The sequence below is a fragment of the Onychostruthus taczanowskii genome, unplaced genomic scaffold (assembly GCF_017590055.1).
Source record: "Onychostruthus taczanowskii isolate IOZ18803 unplaced genomic scaffold, ASM1759005v1 scaffold38, whole genome shotgun sequence".
In the NCBI taxonomy this organism is placed as follows: Eukaryota; Metazoa; Chordata; class Aves; order Passeriformes; family Passeridae; genus Onychostruthus; species Onychostruthus taczanowskii.
The window spans coordinates 8355937-8369953 of record NW_024501237.1 but is presented as its reverse complement, the minus strand read 5'-3'; the positions used below and the strand labels follow the sequence as shown (position 1 = coordinate 8369953).

The window sequence follows — 14017 nt, the reverse complement described above, 5'->3', positions numbered from 1 at the left end:
CAATTACTCAATCTGACTTAAATTTCTATCTTTATAGCATGCTGGAAATATTAAAGAAGCTGCAAGGTGGATGGATGAAGCTCAGGCTTTGGACACAGCAGACAGATTTATCAACTCCAAATGTGCAAAATACATGTTGAAAGCAAACTCCATTAAAGAAGCAGAAGAAATGTGTTCTAAGTTTACACGGGTTTGTTGCACTTCACTAGAAGTCTTTGGAATAATGTGGGCCTCATCCCTTGTGGAATAACTTTTTGTTTTTAACTTTGCAGTCAGCTTCACTATCATGTTTAAATTCTGTTTCAGAGCAGCTGTGGTTGCTTGCTTCAGTTACGGTAGCCCATGGCAGGGTTGGAATTTATCTTGAATAAGCACAATTCCATAGGAATAAGTGAAAGCTCTATAAAGCTTGGGTTTGGTTATTTTTGCTAGGTAGGAAAAATACAGCATGCCTGTTTTAGAGAGAACTTCTGAGAAAACAATTTTTGCACAATAATCTTAGGGTTTAATGTTGATTCTTTAGGATACTTGAAAGATCTGGTAAAGTTGTCCATGTCTCTTTTTGCTAATGGTAGTAAGTTAGAGATTTCAGATGTCTCTTGGAACACAATTTTTGTGTGGCTAATAGCTGAGAGCCTTTGTGAGGTGTCTTCCTTGTGTGAACAATGTTTCATCCCCAAGTCCTTGTTTATCAGTGATGAAGGAAAGGTGCATGTTACACCTCTTTTATTTTTCCATTTTCTTACACATGACCAGTTATCTGGACAAAAACTGTTTTATGCATCACTTTTTGTCCTTGCAGTAGCCCCATTTTGATAAGTTTGATGGTCGCACAGGTTAGTTACTTTTTAAAATGTACTACTTTGATATTATTCTTTCATAACTGTAAGTCAAAACAGCTCAGTGAAATCTCTCCAGACTATTTGTCAAATTACAGTTTTGGAATACGGGCAGTGTCATTTTTGTGACTTTGGGAGACAGGCAGCAAGCTTTGGGAACTACCTGCAAAAGTAAAGCCTTTTCTGTTTGTTTGACCCGTTTTCTCCTGTCTTAAAGAGCAGGAGAAACCTGGAATGTAAGGTAGGTTGAATGGAGAGAAGGGGGAATAGTGTTTATAAAGGAAACCTGAAGGATTTGGTGAAATGAAGGCTATGTGCAGGCAGACGTCAGGGGAGGGGAAGTTCTGTTTTATGTGCTCTGTAGCTCTATGTGGGAGTTTTGATGCAAACCCACTATGAATTTAGGTTAATTTGACCTCCCTCAATGCCTTAAGCAGCTCTAAGATTATGTTAAAAAGGAAGTATACCAGTTACCCAAAACTGAACTTGAAAAATATTGAAGCAATTTGGTGTTTAGAATCTTATTTCTGTTTGATCTTATGTCTAGTGCTCAAATACAGGCTTCTTAATTAAAAAAGCAGTAATTAGAGGGTGCTAGATTAAGCATAATGAAAATAGAACTGATAGTTTTCCTCATTTTCAGTTGCCTAAATCAGGCTGTTTTGAACACTGCTTTTCTCTTTCATTGCTAAGTTCTGTGGATCTGTGCAAGTATATAGAAATGTCAGATTCAAAAGACACCTGTAATCCCCTTTTTTGAACAAGAAGGTGTCAAAGTTAAGTGTTCCTTTTGCCTTGCCTTACTCTCTTTGATTGCATTAGAAATAATCATCTGCTACTACTGTGAGGATGCTTAGCTCAATCAGCAGTTCTCTGAAAGATGCAGATGGCAGTTTTAGTTGAGGGGGGGGAAAAAATCCTGCAGGATTTCCTGCAGGTGTCAGTGTCGTCTTGTGGGCTAGAACTTTCTGCCATTTTTTCCCATGCTGTCATGTGTTACTTACGTGCACACAGTATTAAAAAAACACTGAATGAAGGTCTTTCGTAACCTAAAGTTCAGCAGCTGTCACAGTGAAATGGTCATTGCCTGGCTCTTCATTGTGTCTTTCTGACTCTTACAATAGGTATAACAAAGATTTTTGTATATGTATTATTATATTAATCAACAAAGCTAGTCAATTTTAACTGTGGCATTCTGAACTTTCAAGACTCTAGTTCTGAGATTTAACATTAATTTTCTTTATTTGTGCTTTTAATTAGAACAAGATAAAAAATAGCAGTCCACAAATCCAATGGATTTATTTTTTGTATAATGCTCTTATTGCTTTTAGGAAGGAACCTCGGCAGTAGAGAACCTTAACGAAATGCAGTGCATGTGGTTTCAGACAGAATGTGCGCAAGCCTACAAGGCAATGAACAAATTTGGAGAAGCACTTAAGAAATGCCATGAAATTGAGAGAGTACGTATTCAGCTCAATGGCTTCGATTGGAAAACACTGGTTTAAGTTTACTGTGCTGATGTGTTACTTTTCTGAGCAGTAAGGGTTCATTTCGTGTAGCTTCAGGAGGGATTTCATGTTGGTTGCTGGCAAGTTTATATGGTTGCATTTCCTCTTAAAAGTGCCATTGTAAACTGTGTATTATGAAAAGATTTTATACAGTTACTTAAAGATCCAGACAAGAGGAGAAAACTGTCAAAAATAATCTTAGTTCTGGCAGTGTACATAAGAAATGGGTATTTAGATACAAACGAAGAGTATGTGCACTTTAAGTCCAAAAATGAGTGGATGAGCTGACAAGCCCATCCTTTAAGTAAAGGACAGATCTCCGTTACTATTAAGGTACTGTTTTAGAGGTACACAATAAATATTTAAAATATTACCAAAAATATTAACTATCTTCTCCGTTAAAAAAAAGCTAGAGTTTAAAAGAAGCTTTTGCAAAAATAAAGACTTCTTAAAGTAGAAATTTTATTAAAAAGGAAGAACACTTGCACATTAAATGTAGGTATCCATAGTGAGGTAAAAAGCAAAATTTGCATGCACAACTTTAAAAAGACACACGTAGGGGTTTGGTTTTTTTAAAGAACATTAAAGTCTAGAAAAAAAAAGACCAGATGGCTGAAGGTGTAAAAGAAGTCCTGAAAGAGCAGAACTTAGTAGAAAGCTGTGCCTCTTGGCAAATAGGCATTAGGGGATTTCAGTGCTGCTCCTCTTCTGTAAGGAGGACTCAGCTCTGGAATATTCTCGGATTTGAAAAAACTGATGTAAAATTATCTAAGTAACCTGGTCTAGTGAACAGTGTCCCTGCCTATGGCAGAGGGTTGGAAACAGATGACCTTTAAGGTCCTTCCCAATCCACACCAGTTTGTGATTTGCCAGTACTGTGTTTTATTTGCACAAATCCTTTAAATAAATTAATGTAAGACTTTTTTTGTATAAAAAATTATTAGTCTTGTAAATTGTCTTGGGTTCCAGAAGAGGTGAGCAAATGAAGTGATACCTTAAGCCACCAAAAAATATATTTCTAAGGATTTAAGTCACTGTTTAATTTATTTATTAGATTAATTGAAGGTGTAGTAAAGTTCAACAATAAGATAAGCAAAAATGTTAATTCAGAAACTATCAACAAAGCTTTTGTAATAAAAAGCAGTGCCTTCTAAATCTTTTAGAGGGGCCAGTTATGCAAAGGGAGCAGTGTAGTTGATAAAATGGGTTCTGGTTTTCAGAGGCACTTTTTATCTCATACTTCTCACTGTAAAGGATCTAAACTGTATCAGAAAAAGTAGGGAAGCTGATCTCATGGATTTGATAGCTGATTCATGGCTGGGGAAACAGAGTAGGAGCAAATAATCAGCTTTTGCAAGAAAAGGAGTTTATAATGGAGATTACTGAGGCATCTCTATAGAGACTTCATTATTCATCAATACATGATCACAGAAGCAGACTGAAAACTTCAAGGACAACACCTGCTCTGTCTCAGTACTAAATGATTAAGCAGCCTACGAAATGTAGTGTTCAGCAGTGTAGTCAGTGACAAATTCTCTGCCTATGCCTAAGTAGTAAAAGGTCTTAGAATAATGCTGCGCAGGAATCCTGAAATTATTACAGATAATGCTTAAAAACTTCTGTGCAGGTTGGAGCAGCAGTCAACAGGGCACATGAGGAATTAAAACTCAAGAAGTAGTGCTTTTCTTCCATTATGTAAATCTGTTACACTGTTTACATCTGAGTGTGTCTCATCTTCTTAAAAATGTGCTAGTAAAACACCAGCTGTGGGGTAACTTCCAAAGGAAGAGACTGCAGTTAGCTTGTTGTGCTTACTCTGCTATCCTGAGCTGTGACAAACAAAGCTGAGTTTAGGATAAAGTTATATGAGATCACAAGTACTTGGAGAAGTTCAAGAGGGGAATGACTTTTCACTGCTTCTTAAACAAAAACAAAGATCAGATGGAAAGCAGAGCTTGAACAAAAGAAAGTACTTTTTCACATCATGTCTCATTAAAGTGTGGGATTCATTGCCATAGTATTTAGTCGAAATAAAAATTATATTTTCTGAATGGAAAAAAAAATAGAGCAGTTAATAGAAGAAAAACTCCTCAAATTATGTTTCAGTGCAATGACTATTAAACTGGAATAAGTTTAAGTGCAAAGTCTGTTAAACTGGAAATTCTCAGAGGTAGTTACTTTTAAGAGACTGAAATTGATGTATTTTGGTTATGGGCTAAGAGGCCTTCTGTTCTTTTCACCATGACTTTATTTTTGCAGGGTTTTGTTAACATTTATAATAGTTAGGTTGCATTTGTCAAACAGTAGGCTTTTACATTATTTTTAGGCTTTTTAAATTATTTTTAAAGTCCAGATTAATATCTCATTGTTAATACTTCCTGACTAATGTTATGTTACATTGTGACAGCATTTTGTAGAAATCACAGATGACCAGTTTGACTTTCATACTTACTGTATGAGGAAGATCACCCTTAGGTCTTATGTGGATTTGTTAAAACTAGAAGATGTGCTTCGACAACATCCCTTCTACTTCAAAGCAGCACGGATTGCCATAGAGATCTATTTGAAACTTCATGATAATCCCCTAACAGATGAAAATAAAGAACATGAGGCTGATACAGGTATTCAACCCTCAGGATTTATTCATCATGCAGTTTCACTAATGAGTGGGTATTTTAGGAAGGTCTAGCATTCGTTTGGCTGTCAACTGTGGTAGCCAAAAATGGAGTTCTACACAACTCAAAGTAGGCAAATTGCAGCTTGGACTGCATGGTAAAGTAGACGTTCTGCTGGAAATTAAACTTAATGTATGCTTTTATTGTGGTTATTACAAAACAATGATAGGTTTGTAGTAGAGTTGTAACTCTTAAGTACAAATGTTTGTGTTACGGAATCACTGCAAAAACATGAATTCTCATGGTGGTTGGTCCATGGAATAGGAGATTGAAGCAGATGTGCTTGGTAGTAGCTTTTCTAAGCATTTTATCAGTGTGCAGAAATTTCACCAGGTAGCAACTTAAATTTTATCATCTCTTGCTTCTGATGTAAAAATAACATTTAAATCATCTATTATTTTTTCCTCCCATTTCTGATTTGAGTGCAGCTTAAGCAGGTAATGGCTTGTGGCATCTCAAATGGTATGAATAGAGGATCCTTCATGAGAGAATCCTTTAAGAGGAATTTGTCAAGTTTTAGTACTTTTCACCTCAGTATACTATTATTTTAATTTCTGTTCCTTGGTTCCACTAAGGAATTTGTGAGTTATGAAGCGTCAGCGTAGACTGCAAAACAATCTGCATAGTAAATAAGCTTTTGCAAAGGTAATGAGAGCACTGCTTGTTACTAGCTATGGTTTAAAAAAGGTGAAGTTGTCTGAAAACTGCTTGATGCTGTTAATACGAGACATCAGTGTTGTGTGGTTTTGTCCTTTGTGTGTGTACAGCAAATATGTCTGACAAGGAGCTGAAGAAGCTACGAAATAAGCAGAGAAGAGCCCAGAAGAAAGCACAAGTGGAGGAGGAGAAGAAAAATGCTGAGAAGGAGAAGCAACAGAGGAATCAGAAAAAGAAGAAAGATGATGATGATGAAGAAATTGGGGGACCGAAAGAGGAACTTATCCCTGAGAAACTGGCAAAGGTGCTTACCAATGTAATAATGAAGTCTTAAAAATTTCTAGAAAAGTTGTAGTAGGCACACATAAAACTTAAAAGCCATTCAAGTAACTTGTAAAATTTTTTGGTATGGCATCTCTTCACAGGCAGTGTTTTAAAAAGAATTCCTTTCTAGGGCTAGTTGGTTAGATACAGTGTCAGCAGTATGGAAATCACAGCTTTTGTGCCTAGTTCTCAAAGACAGTAATTGAAGTCATAAACATTTGCTGCATGTGTCTGCTGCACTAACTTGTTGATTGTACCCTATTTCTAGTTGGTTGTGTGGAAGTCTTTCTATCCTGTATGTAAAGTGATTATCATTCACTCTTTTATCCCCCCTGATACTCCTTTGTTCACACAGTCAGTCTGTCAGAGAGGAAATATTGAAGCACTGAATGCTTTAACAAGATTTGTTTGCATATATTTTGAATGGGGGGAAAAAAGCAATAAATAAGCTGTAGTAGTAAATAATAGACTAGACTGAGATGGATTTAGAGATCTGAATTAAGAACTATAGAGAGATATAAAAGGGAGGTGACTCAGAAGGCTCTTCCTTTAGCAGAAGTTATACCTGTAAGGAGCAGGAAAACACTCCAAAAATGTGAGGGAAAGAGAAGGAAATTATAGAGACTGGAAAAATTAATTTATAGCAATAGTAGTATAGATTGCAAGTCTTTATAGATCCAGTATTCTGGATCTATATTCTTACTATTCACACTGAAGTGAGTTGTATTTGCTCTTGAGGGGATATTTGAAAGTTGAGTCAGTGAACTTCCCTCTGTAGCCAGGAAACAAGTAACTTAAACTTGACTAGTTATCAAGAATATTGCTGGTATTTCCATTGTTTAGTTCACTGGTTGCAAGAAGCAGAACTAATTGCAATGCTAGTCAAGATGAAAATGCAACAGCATGTATTGAAATTGAGTTCTGTAGTAGAGGGATGTCATGGGATAGCTGTGAAAAATCTAGCCAGTCCCCAAGATTATAAAGAATAGTTGCAGCTGTATAATGCGTTTCATTGGCAAATCTAGTTATGTCTGTAATATACAGATGTCAATATAATATAATTCCGAATTCAATATCACAGTCATAATATAGATACTTCCAAATGCAGTTGGTGCCAAAAGACCATTTTTCACATAGTTAGTCATTATAAATAATTTTCTTGAAACAGCTGCACCTAGACTTGTTTGGATGTGTGTCTTTGGTACTAAAGGCATGGCTTTGAAATGGGGTTTTATAGGTTCCAAATACTTTATATGCACAATGTGTATGTGAAATCAGCAGCACATAGAAGTGATGTGTTTTCATTAAGGATGCTGTAGTTATATTTAGCAGGAAGGTGTCCATTGAGATCTTTAACTCATGTTATTTGCAACTAAGTGTATAATTTCAACGTTGCTGAATTGGTATTGGCACGCAACAAAATTTGTATTTGCTTCTTAGAGAGAAGTTTCTGTTAATAAAAAAAAAAATTAAGGACAACAGACAAATCTTGTTTGAGTAATGCCAAACCTCTGTGTGCAATATACTTGTCTGTAAAGAACTTTTACACAGAGTTAATTTGTATGAAAGATGTCCATTTACTGGATTATACTAGCTAAGATCAGGAGACCTTTTTCAATATATAATTATTTCCAGCTTGCTGTTGGTATTTTGGCTGGGACTGTCACCGTGACCTGGCAGCTTTTAGGAACCTGTCTGAAGCTCACCTGAGCACAATGTCATAGGTGTTTATCAGTCATTTACTTGATCGCCTCAGGCCCACGTATATAGATTGGTGTGGGCAGCTACACTGCCCTTTTCAGTGCAGGGTCAGCTCCAGTTGTGTTCATTACTGGTGTGTGATAAAAGGAAAATATTTGTGTCTCTATAGCAGAACATGATTTGTAGCCATCAGAAAGCAAATATTTTGGACTTTCTAGTCTGTGTTTACACATTGAGTGAGAGTTGCAAAATTTGTAACAGAAGAGGTTCTAAGCATCTTATGCACTGTCTTAGAGTAAGTAACTCTGATGTGACTCAGCAATAGCTGTTTTATGTTGTTTTAGTTACTAGGTTTGAACTTCGACTTAGTTGTGTGTCACTTCCTTGAATCTGTAGGTTGAAGCACCTTTGGAAGAAGCCATTAAGTTTTTAACACCCCTGAAGAATTTAGTGAAGAACAAAATAGAGACTCATCTTTTTGCCTTTGAGATTTATTTTCGAAAAGGTAGGTGAGAACACTTAATGAAAGCAAGCAATTTGTGAATCATAAAGGTGTATATTGGAACTTAAGCAGTAATTATTGATGAGGTGTGAGGAGCCCATCCCTGTCATGACACAGAGCTTTTCAGTGGACCAACACTCCTGCAATGAGCTGTGTGTGAAAACCAAAGTTTGAACATTTGGTGATTATCCACTTTATTCACTGGTTAAATAGATGCATGTTATTAAAAGTAGCTTTTGTGGCACACTCAGCTGTAAATTCTTCTGATTGTTCTAATTTCAAACACTAAATACTCCTGTAATACAATGCAGTGATTTCCTGCCACAGGTTTTTGAACTCTTGTCAACACTTGTTTTTTCTTTACAGAGAAGTTCCTTCTGATGCTTCAATCTGTGAAGAGAGCCTTTGCTATTGATTCTAGTCATCCTTGGCTTCATGAATGTATGATTCATCTCTTCAGCAGTGGTATGTATTTGTGTGGTAGGACTCCACACTGCCAGGTGATGCCAAACTGCAGTCACTGATTTTTAGTACAATTAATTCAAAATATTTAAAGCATATATTAGAAAGCTTTTTAAACCACTGATTCTTGCTAAAATTAAGTATGGTTATTATGACTGCTTCTGGATTTAGGAGTCATTCCAATATTGGTAAGAGTTTTTAAGACTGTGAGCAGCATGTGAAGCCTGAAAGAGAGAGGCAGTGCAGAAATGGAAATTGCAGAGTGAGGAATGTGACTTTTCTGCTGACAGCCTGTGTCAGCATGCAAGGAGAGGGCTTAGAGTGCTGTCCTTATTGGTAAAAGTTAGAAGAATTCTCTCCCTTCCCCTGCCCCAAATGTCACCCTTTCTGATGGGGGCTACAGAGTAGACACATTTAAGAACAGACTTGTATGACATTAATTTCTGAGCTTAATAGGTTTTAATTAGTAAGGGGGAGGTATATTAATGTGAAGGAGCTTTGACTTTTTCTGAACATCAGGTAAGTGCCACAGTTAAGCTTATTCTAGCCACATCCAGTGTTTACCTTTTGAAATTTCATGCATCTTCCTTTGAGATGCTTTCCAATTATATTAATAATGTAAATATGAAAAATTATAAAATAAATACATAAATCATATTTTATGGTTACTACCTGTTCTCAGCTCAACTTCTTTTTTCCAACAGTATCTGAAAGTAAGGATCTGCCTGATGCTGTTAGAACCGTGTTAAACCAAGAAATGAATCGGCTTTTTGGAGCAACTAATCCAAAGAACTTCAATGAAGCTTTCCTTAAAAGGAACTATGACTCACTGCCACATAGGTTATCAGGTATTTTGCCTTTTTCCTTGTTCTGCCTCACTTCTGCATTTTCTGTGCTTCTCTGGCAGTGATATCTCAGTATCAATCCCAGTGATGTAACGATCGCTCCTTTCCTCTGGAGTGCTTTTCTTCTCTGTGTTTTTCTGACAACATGATTGCCAGGTTGTCTGTGGTTTTCTTTAATTTTCTCTTTGTGCTGCTGAAATGGAAATGTGGGGACCTCTACCCTATTGTTTCTAATGTGTGCAGAATGTTTGTTTTAATGCTTTGTTTGGAGCATCCCTTCTACCTGCTTAGTTATCAAGCTTTATGCTCCAAGTTGGTTCCATTTTGAACTACTGCTGGAGAGTTCAGTCCCCCCTCTTCCTCATATTATCCCTATTTTATGTGTATATATAAGATGGTTTTGGTCATCCATTGGGTGATGAGTCTTACTTTTCCTCCTGTAGCTGCCAAAATGATGTACTATTTAGATCCTTCCAGTCAGAAAAGGGCAGTGGAACTGGCAATGACCCTGGATGAATCCCTTATTAACAGAAATCTTCAGGTAATGTATTTATAAATTTTAGACAACTTCTGTTTTATCTGTGGAAGCTGTAAGCAAATTTTGGAGGTAAGAGGAAGCTGAAATAATTGCTGTGCTTTATCATAAAAAGGTTGAGTTGTGAAAGAAAGGGGTGTCAGATTCATCTGAACTGAAATATCTCATATCCTTTTTGCATATTTAAATTAGTTTAGTTTTGTGATAATAAGAAAATAGCAGCATGTTATTGCTATAGGTAATGGGAAGACTTACTAAACTGGAGAGAATTCACAGGGCAAAAGAAAAGGTAGTAGTTTGAGCTTTGGCTGCCACACAGGCAAGTGCTCACAAGAAAAGGAATGGCACAGACTTTGGGAAGGCTTTCCATAGTCAGCTTCCTGCAAGCTGTGGGAATTACCATATGCATTACCATTACTGCATATGCACCTTCATCTGGGAGGACTTGTCAGTTCTGACTTGCAATTTACAGTAGTCTGTGCACTCAATACTTTAGATCTTTTGCAAGCAAATTTGGTAAATGTTTACTTGAAAATCATTATTTTGTGGACAAAAAATTGAGTTTTCCAAAAAACATCTCTTCGGAAATATAGTGGCTTCAGTAGAACCTTAATTGTGAAGAATTTTAAGTTCATAGCAGAATTTTTTGATCAGACAGAGGGGTGGGGAAAAGAGACAAAGGATAATTTGTTCCCTTGGTTTGTCAACTTCTTTAAGACGTTAAAGGTTCAGATCATTTCTCTTTTCTGGCTGTTGTAGTATGGGACACAAACTCATGTCTTTTATATTCTAAGTACGTATTTAGCATTTTTCATAAACTGGTCTTGTTTGCGTGTTGGTTTTTGAGTTTGGGTTTTCTTACTGTTTGAGTGGTCTCAAAGAGTTTAATCTAGATTATCAATAGATTTGGAAAACAAAAATTAATTTGCCTTCTATTTGCTGGTTTTTGCCTGTGAGTGGGATTTTAGAATTGGACTGGGGAAAGATTAAGTGTAACCAAAAATGCTTGGTTGTTCTGGAGATGCAAACTTGGTAAGACTAGAAGAGTCTTTTACCAACTCAGCAGTGCATAAACGTCCTGTACAGTGCATTGTAATATGACTGAAAATGTTGAGTTTAAGCATGTTTGGTGCCAACATGAAGAAAAAGTTGGACTTCTATTGAACTTCTAGATGAAAAATTAAAAGGAAATTAAATCTAAAGGAGTCTAGACGCTTGTTGAAAGGCATTTTTGTGTGCAAAGAGATCAAATTTATTGCATTTCATTGTAGCAAAGACCAGCTGTCTCGGAGCACGCTGCAGCTGTAAAAGCATGTATTTGACCTTTGGTGGATGCCAGTGTTACAAAGAGCAGACGTGAGGAAAAGGGGTTGTTGAGGACAGCTCCATAACCCTACAGCAGCAGGACAGAGCAGTTAATCCCAGTACACAGAAGAAACAAAAACTGTACTAAATGTCAGATGAACAGGAAAAGACTGCCTGGCTATGCTAATGCCTGCGCACAGCCATGAGCAGGTGTTCAATGCTGCCAGGCTTTAGTGGAGCTCAGTAGGTTGGTTTCTCATGGTTGGAATGCAGGATGAAAAAACTACACAGGAAATCTCCTTTTCATCTTCTAAATCATGACCAAAAATGGACAGGAAACTACATATGTTTGAAAAATGTGGTAATATCAGAGTAATTTGATGTGATTGAAAGATATGTTATGTGTTGCTGAAATGGTGAGTGTGTCCCAAGAACAGTGGGCTTCTTGGTTGTTAGTTAACAAGAATGGGTTTTTTATGGAAAATAAGAAACAAGTGACAAATTAGTATTTTATCATTTTACAGTCAAGATTTCTAGCTGTGTTTTAGATGCCTTTTTAAACTGCATTCTTTCAAATCAGACTACACTGCTATTTCCTGCCGTGTTTAGTTAGAATGTCATTTGATGTTAAAAGGTGTGTGGGCCTTGGAGTAGGTCTGTGTCAGAAATACTATTGTAAATGTGTCTGTGAAATTGTTCTTATCTCAGACAGCAGAACTGCTGTTTGAAACCTGTGTTGAGTGTTCAGCTGAACGTTTAAGAAACCATAACACTTCTTTATTTTTCTCTTTAATTAGACTTGTATGGAGGTATTAGAAGCTTTATGTGACGGTAGCCTTGGAGACTGTAAAGAAGCATCTGAAACTTACAGAGCAAATTGTCATAAGCTTTTCCCTTATGCTTTGGCTTTCATGCCCCCTGGATATGAAGAGGATATGAAGATCACAGTTAATGGAGATAGTTCTGCAGAACCTGAAGAACTGGCCAATGAAATATGAATAACTATTGCAAAAAAATGACATTGGACCATATCTGGTGTATAATATTTTTGTCACGCACCTGCTGAATTGTTCTAACTTACACAAAGAAAGGAAGGAAAAAAACCCTGTTGCCTTCAAATAGTTTTACTTTTTTTTTTATCCTGCTGACAAAGTATATATATAAAATATCTAACGTATTACTGGTTATAGGTTGTTTGGTTTCTTAAAAATTAAAAGCTGCTAAAATTGAAAAAAAGGAAAAAATAAACAACCCTTTTCCTCACCTACCCACCCATGTTTCTAAACTAATTTATATGAGACCTGGAGGTGTATAGCCCTCAGAGCAGGTGTGTGGCAGAAATATTAAAGTTAAATTTGTCTTGTGAGATTACTGTTATCTCAGACAGCAAAACTGCTGTTTTAGCACTGGATTCTTTCACTGAGCACAAAGAGTTGATGGGGCTTTAGCATCTGACTGATTTTGATACGGGGGATGATTGTGTGCATAGGAAGTATGCAATGTGAATCAGAATATAGAGAGAAACCTGCAACGTACTTGTTACGTTGATGCGCTTGGACATATGGATATCAACTAGAATTAAGAAACATAGTGTGTTCAATAAGCTTGTTGTGTCTCTGAAATTCACTGTACACGATCAGTTTGGTGTTCTTGCACCACAGTTTTTACCAGAAGGAACCAGCTAAAATGGTCTCTCTTGGAATTAAACTTGGGGTGGGGAGGGGACAATCAGCATTGCTGTTCTTGAGATGAACCTATCAGCATAGGTTGGCCAAACTTTTTAAAACTGTAATGCAAGAACCAAATAAAATTATGCACTGTGATATGGCACCAATTAGAAAGATCGCATGCATTTTTCATGTAGAGTGAAAACAAAATGAGAACATACTATGGCTTGAAGTTGAAAAGAGGAGAACTCCTGACGACCATTTTGACTGATCAAGAGACTAATAGATTAAAACCTCAGCAGGCCTTGTTCACGTTATGCAGAAAAAAAAAAAGTGCTGCAGTTTAGATACCTCTGGAACTTTTCCACAGTGTCACAGGTTTGTAATACTTGAAGCCCTACATTTCTAAGAATATATTTCTTGCTCAGTTGTTTCAGGCAAGCCCAAGACTTTGTAACTTTTAAGGGGCCCAAGATTTTTTTTTCAATAACAGACCAGCTTCTTATTCCTGCAGTTACAGATGTAATTTCCTTTGTCAAACATAAGGTACCAAATATAATGCAATAAAACATTTTGAAAAACAACTGTGTGAATATTCAAACCAATCTATGTTGTACTTTGACAGTGAATGGGTTTGCTGGAGTGCAGCTCAGGGCTGACTTACTGTGCTGTCCAGTCATGCTAACCATGTCACTGCTGATGATGGGTGGTCACTGAGTATAAAGTGCAAATGCATTCTATGTAAATACTGAATGTCTGGGAAGTCCTATAGCACAGTGCTTTGCTACTCGGCTTTTAAGTTCCACCAATGTTAGGATGAATTTTGTTTCCAAGTCAAGCTTCAGTCTATAAGTCTACTGTGTTAATAATACAGATAAGTACTCAAATGTGTTCTTTTGTAGGCTCATATAAAACAGAGCAGAAATAAACTACAGCTTACAAAGTGAGTGCCTTCTTTGCTGCAGGAGTTCAGTTACAGAGTATCTGTTTTGTGTGG

General features: G+C 36.7%; 1 protein-coding gene across 1 annotated transcript in view; it reads left to right on the top strand.

Moving 5' to 3' along the window:
- NAA15 (N-alpha-acetyltransferase 15, NatA auxiliary subunit) overlaps positions 1-13604 on the top strand; it is a 37809-nt gene extending 24205 nt beyond the window's left edge. The window contains exons 12-20 of the mRNA XM_041412030.1: positions 38-190; positions 2171-2299; positions 4755-4968; positions 5790-5983; positions 8101-8209; positions 8573-8671; positions 9373-9516; positions 9957-10054; positions 12151-13604. Of these exons, the coding sequence (XP_041267964.1) occupies positions 38-190; positions 2171-2299; positions 4755-4968; positions 5790-5983; positions 8101-8209; positions 8573-8671; positions 9373-9516; positions 9957-10054; positions 12151-12351 (1341 nt within the window). The 3' untranslated portion in view covers positions 12352-13604. The remainder of the gene's footprint in view (positions 1-37; positions 191-2170; positions 2300-4754; positions 4969-5789; positions 5984-8100; positions 8210-8572; positions 8672-9372; positions 9517-9956; positions 10055-12150) is intronic.
- Positions 13605-14017: the final 413 nt, after the last annotated feature.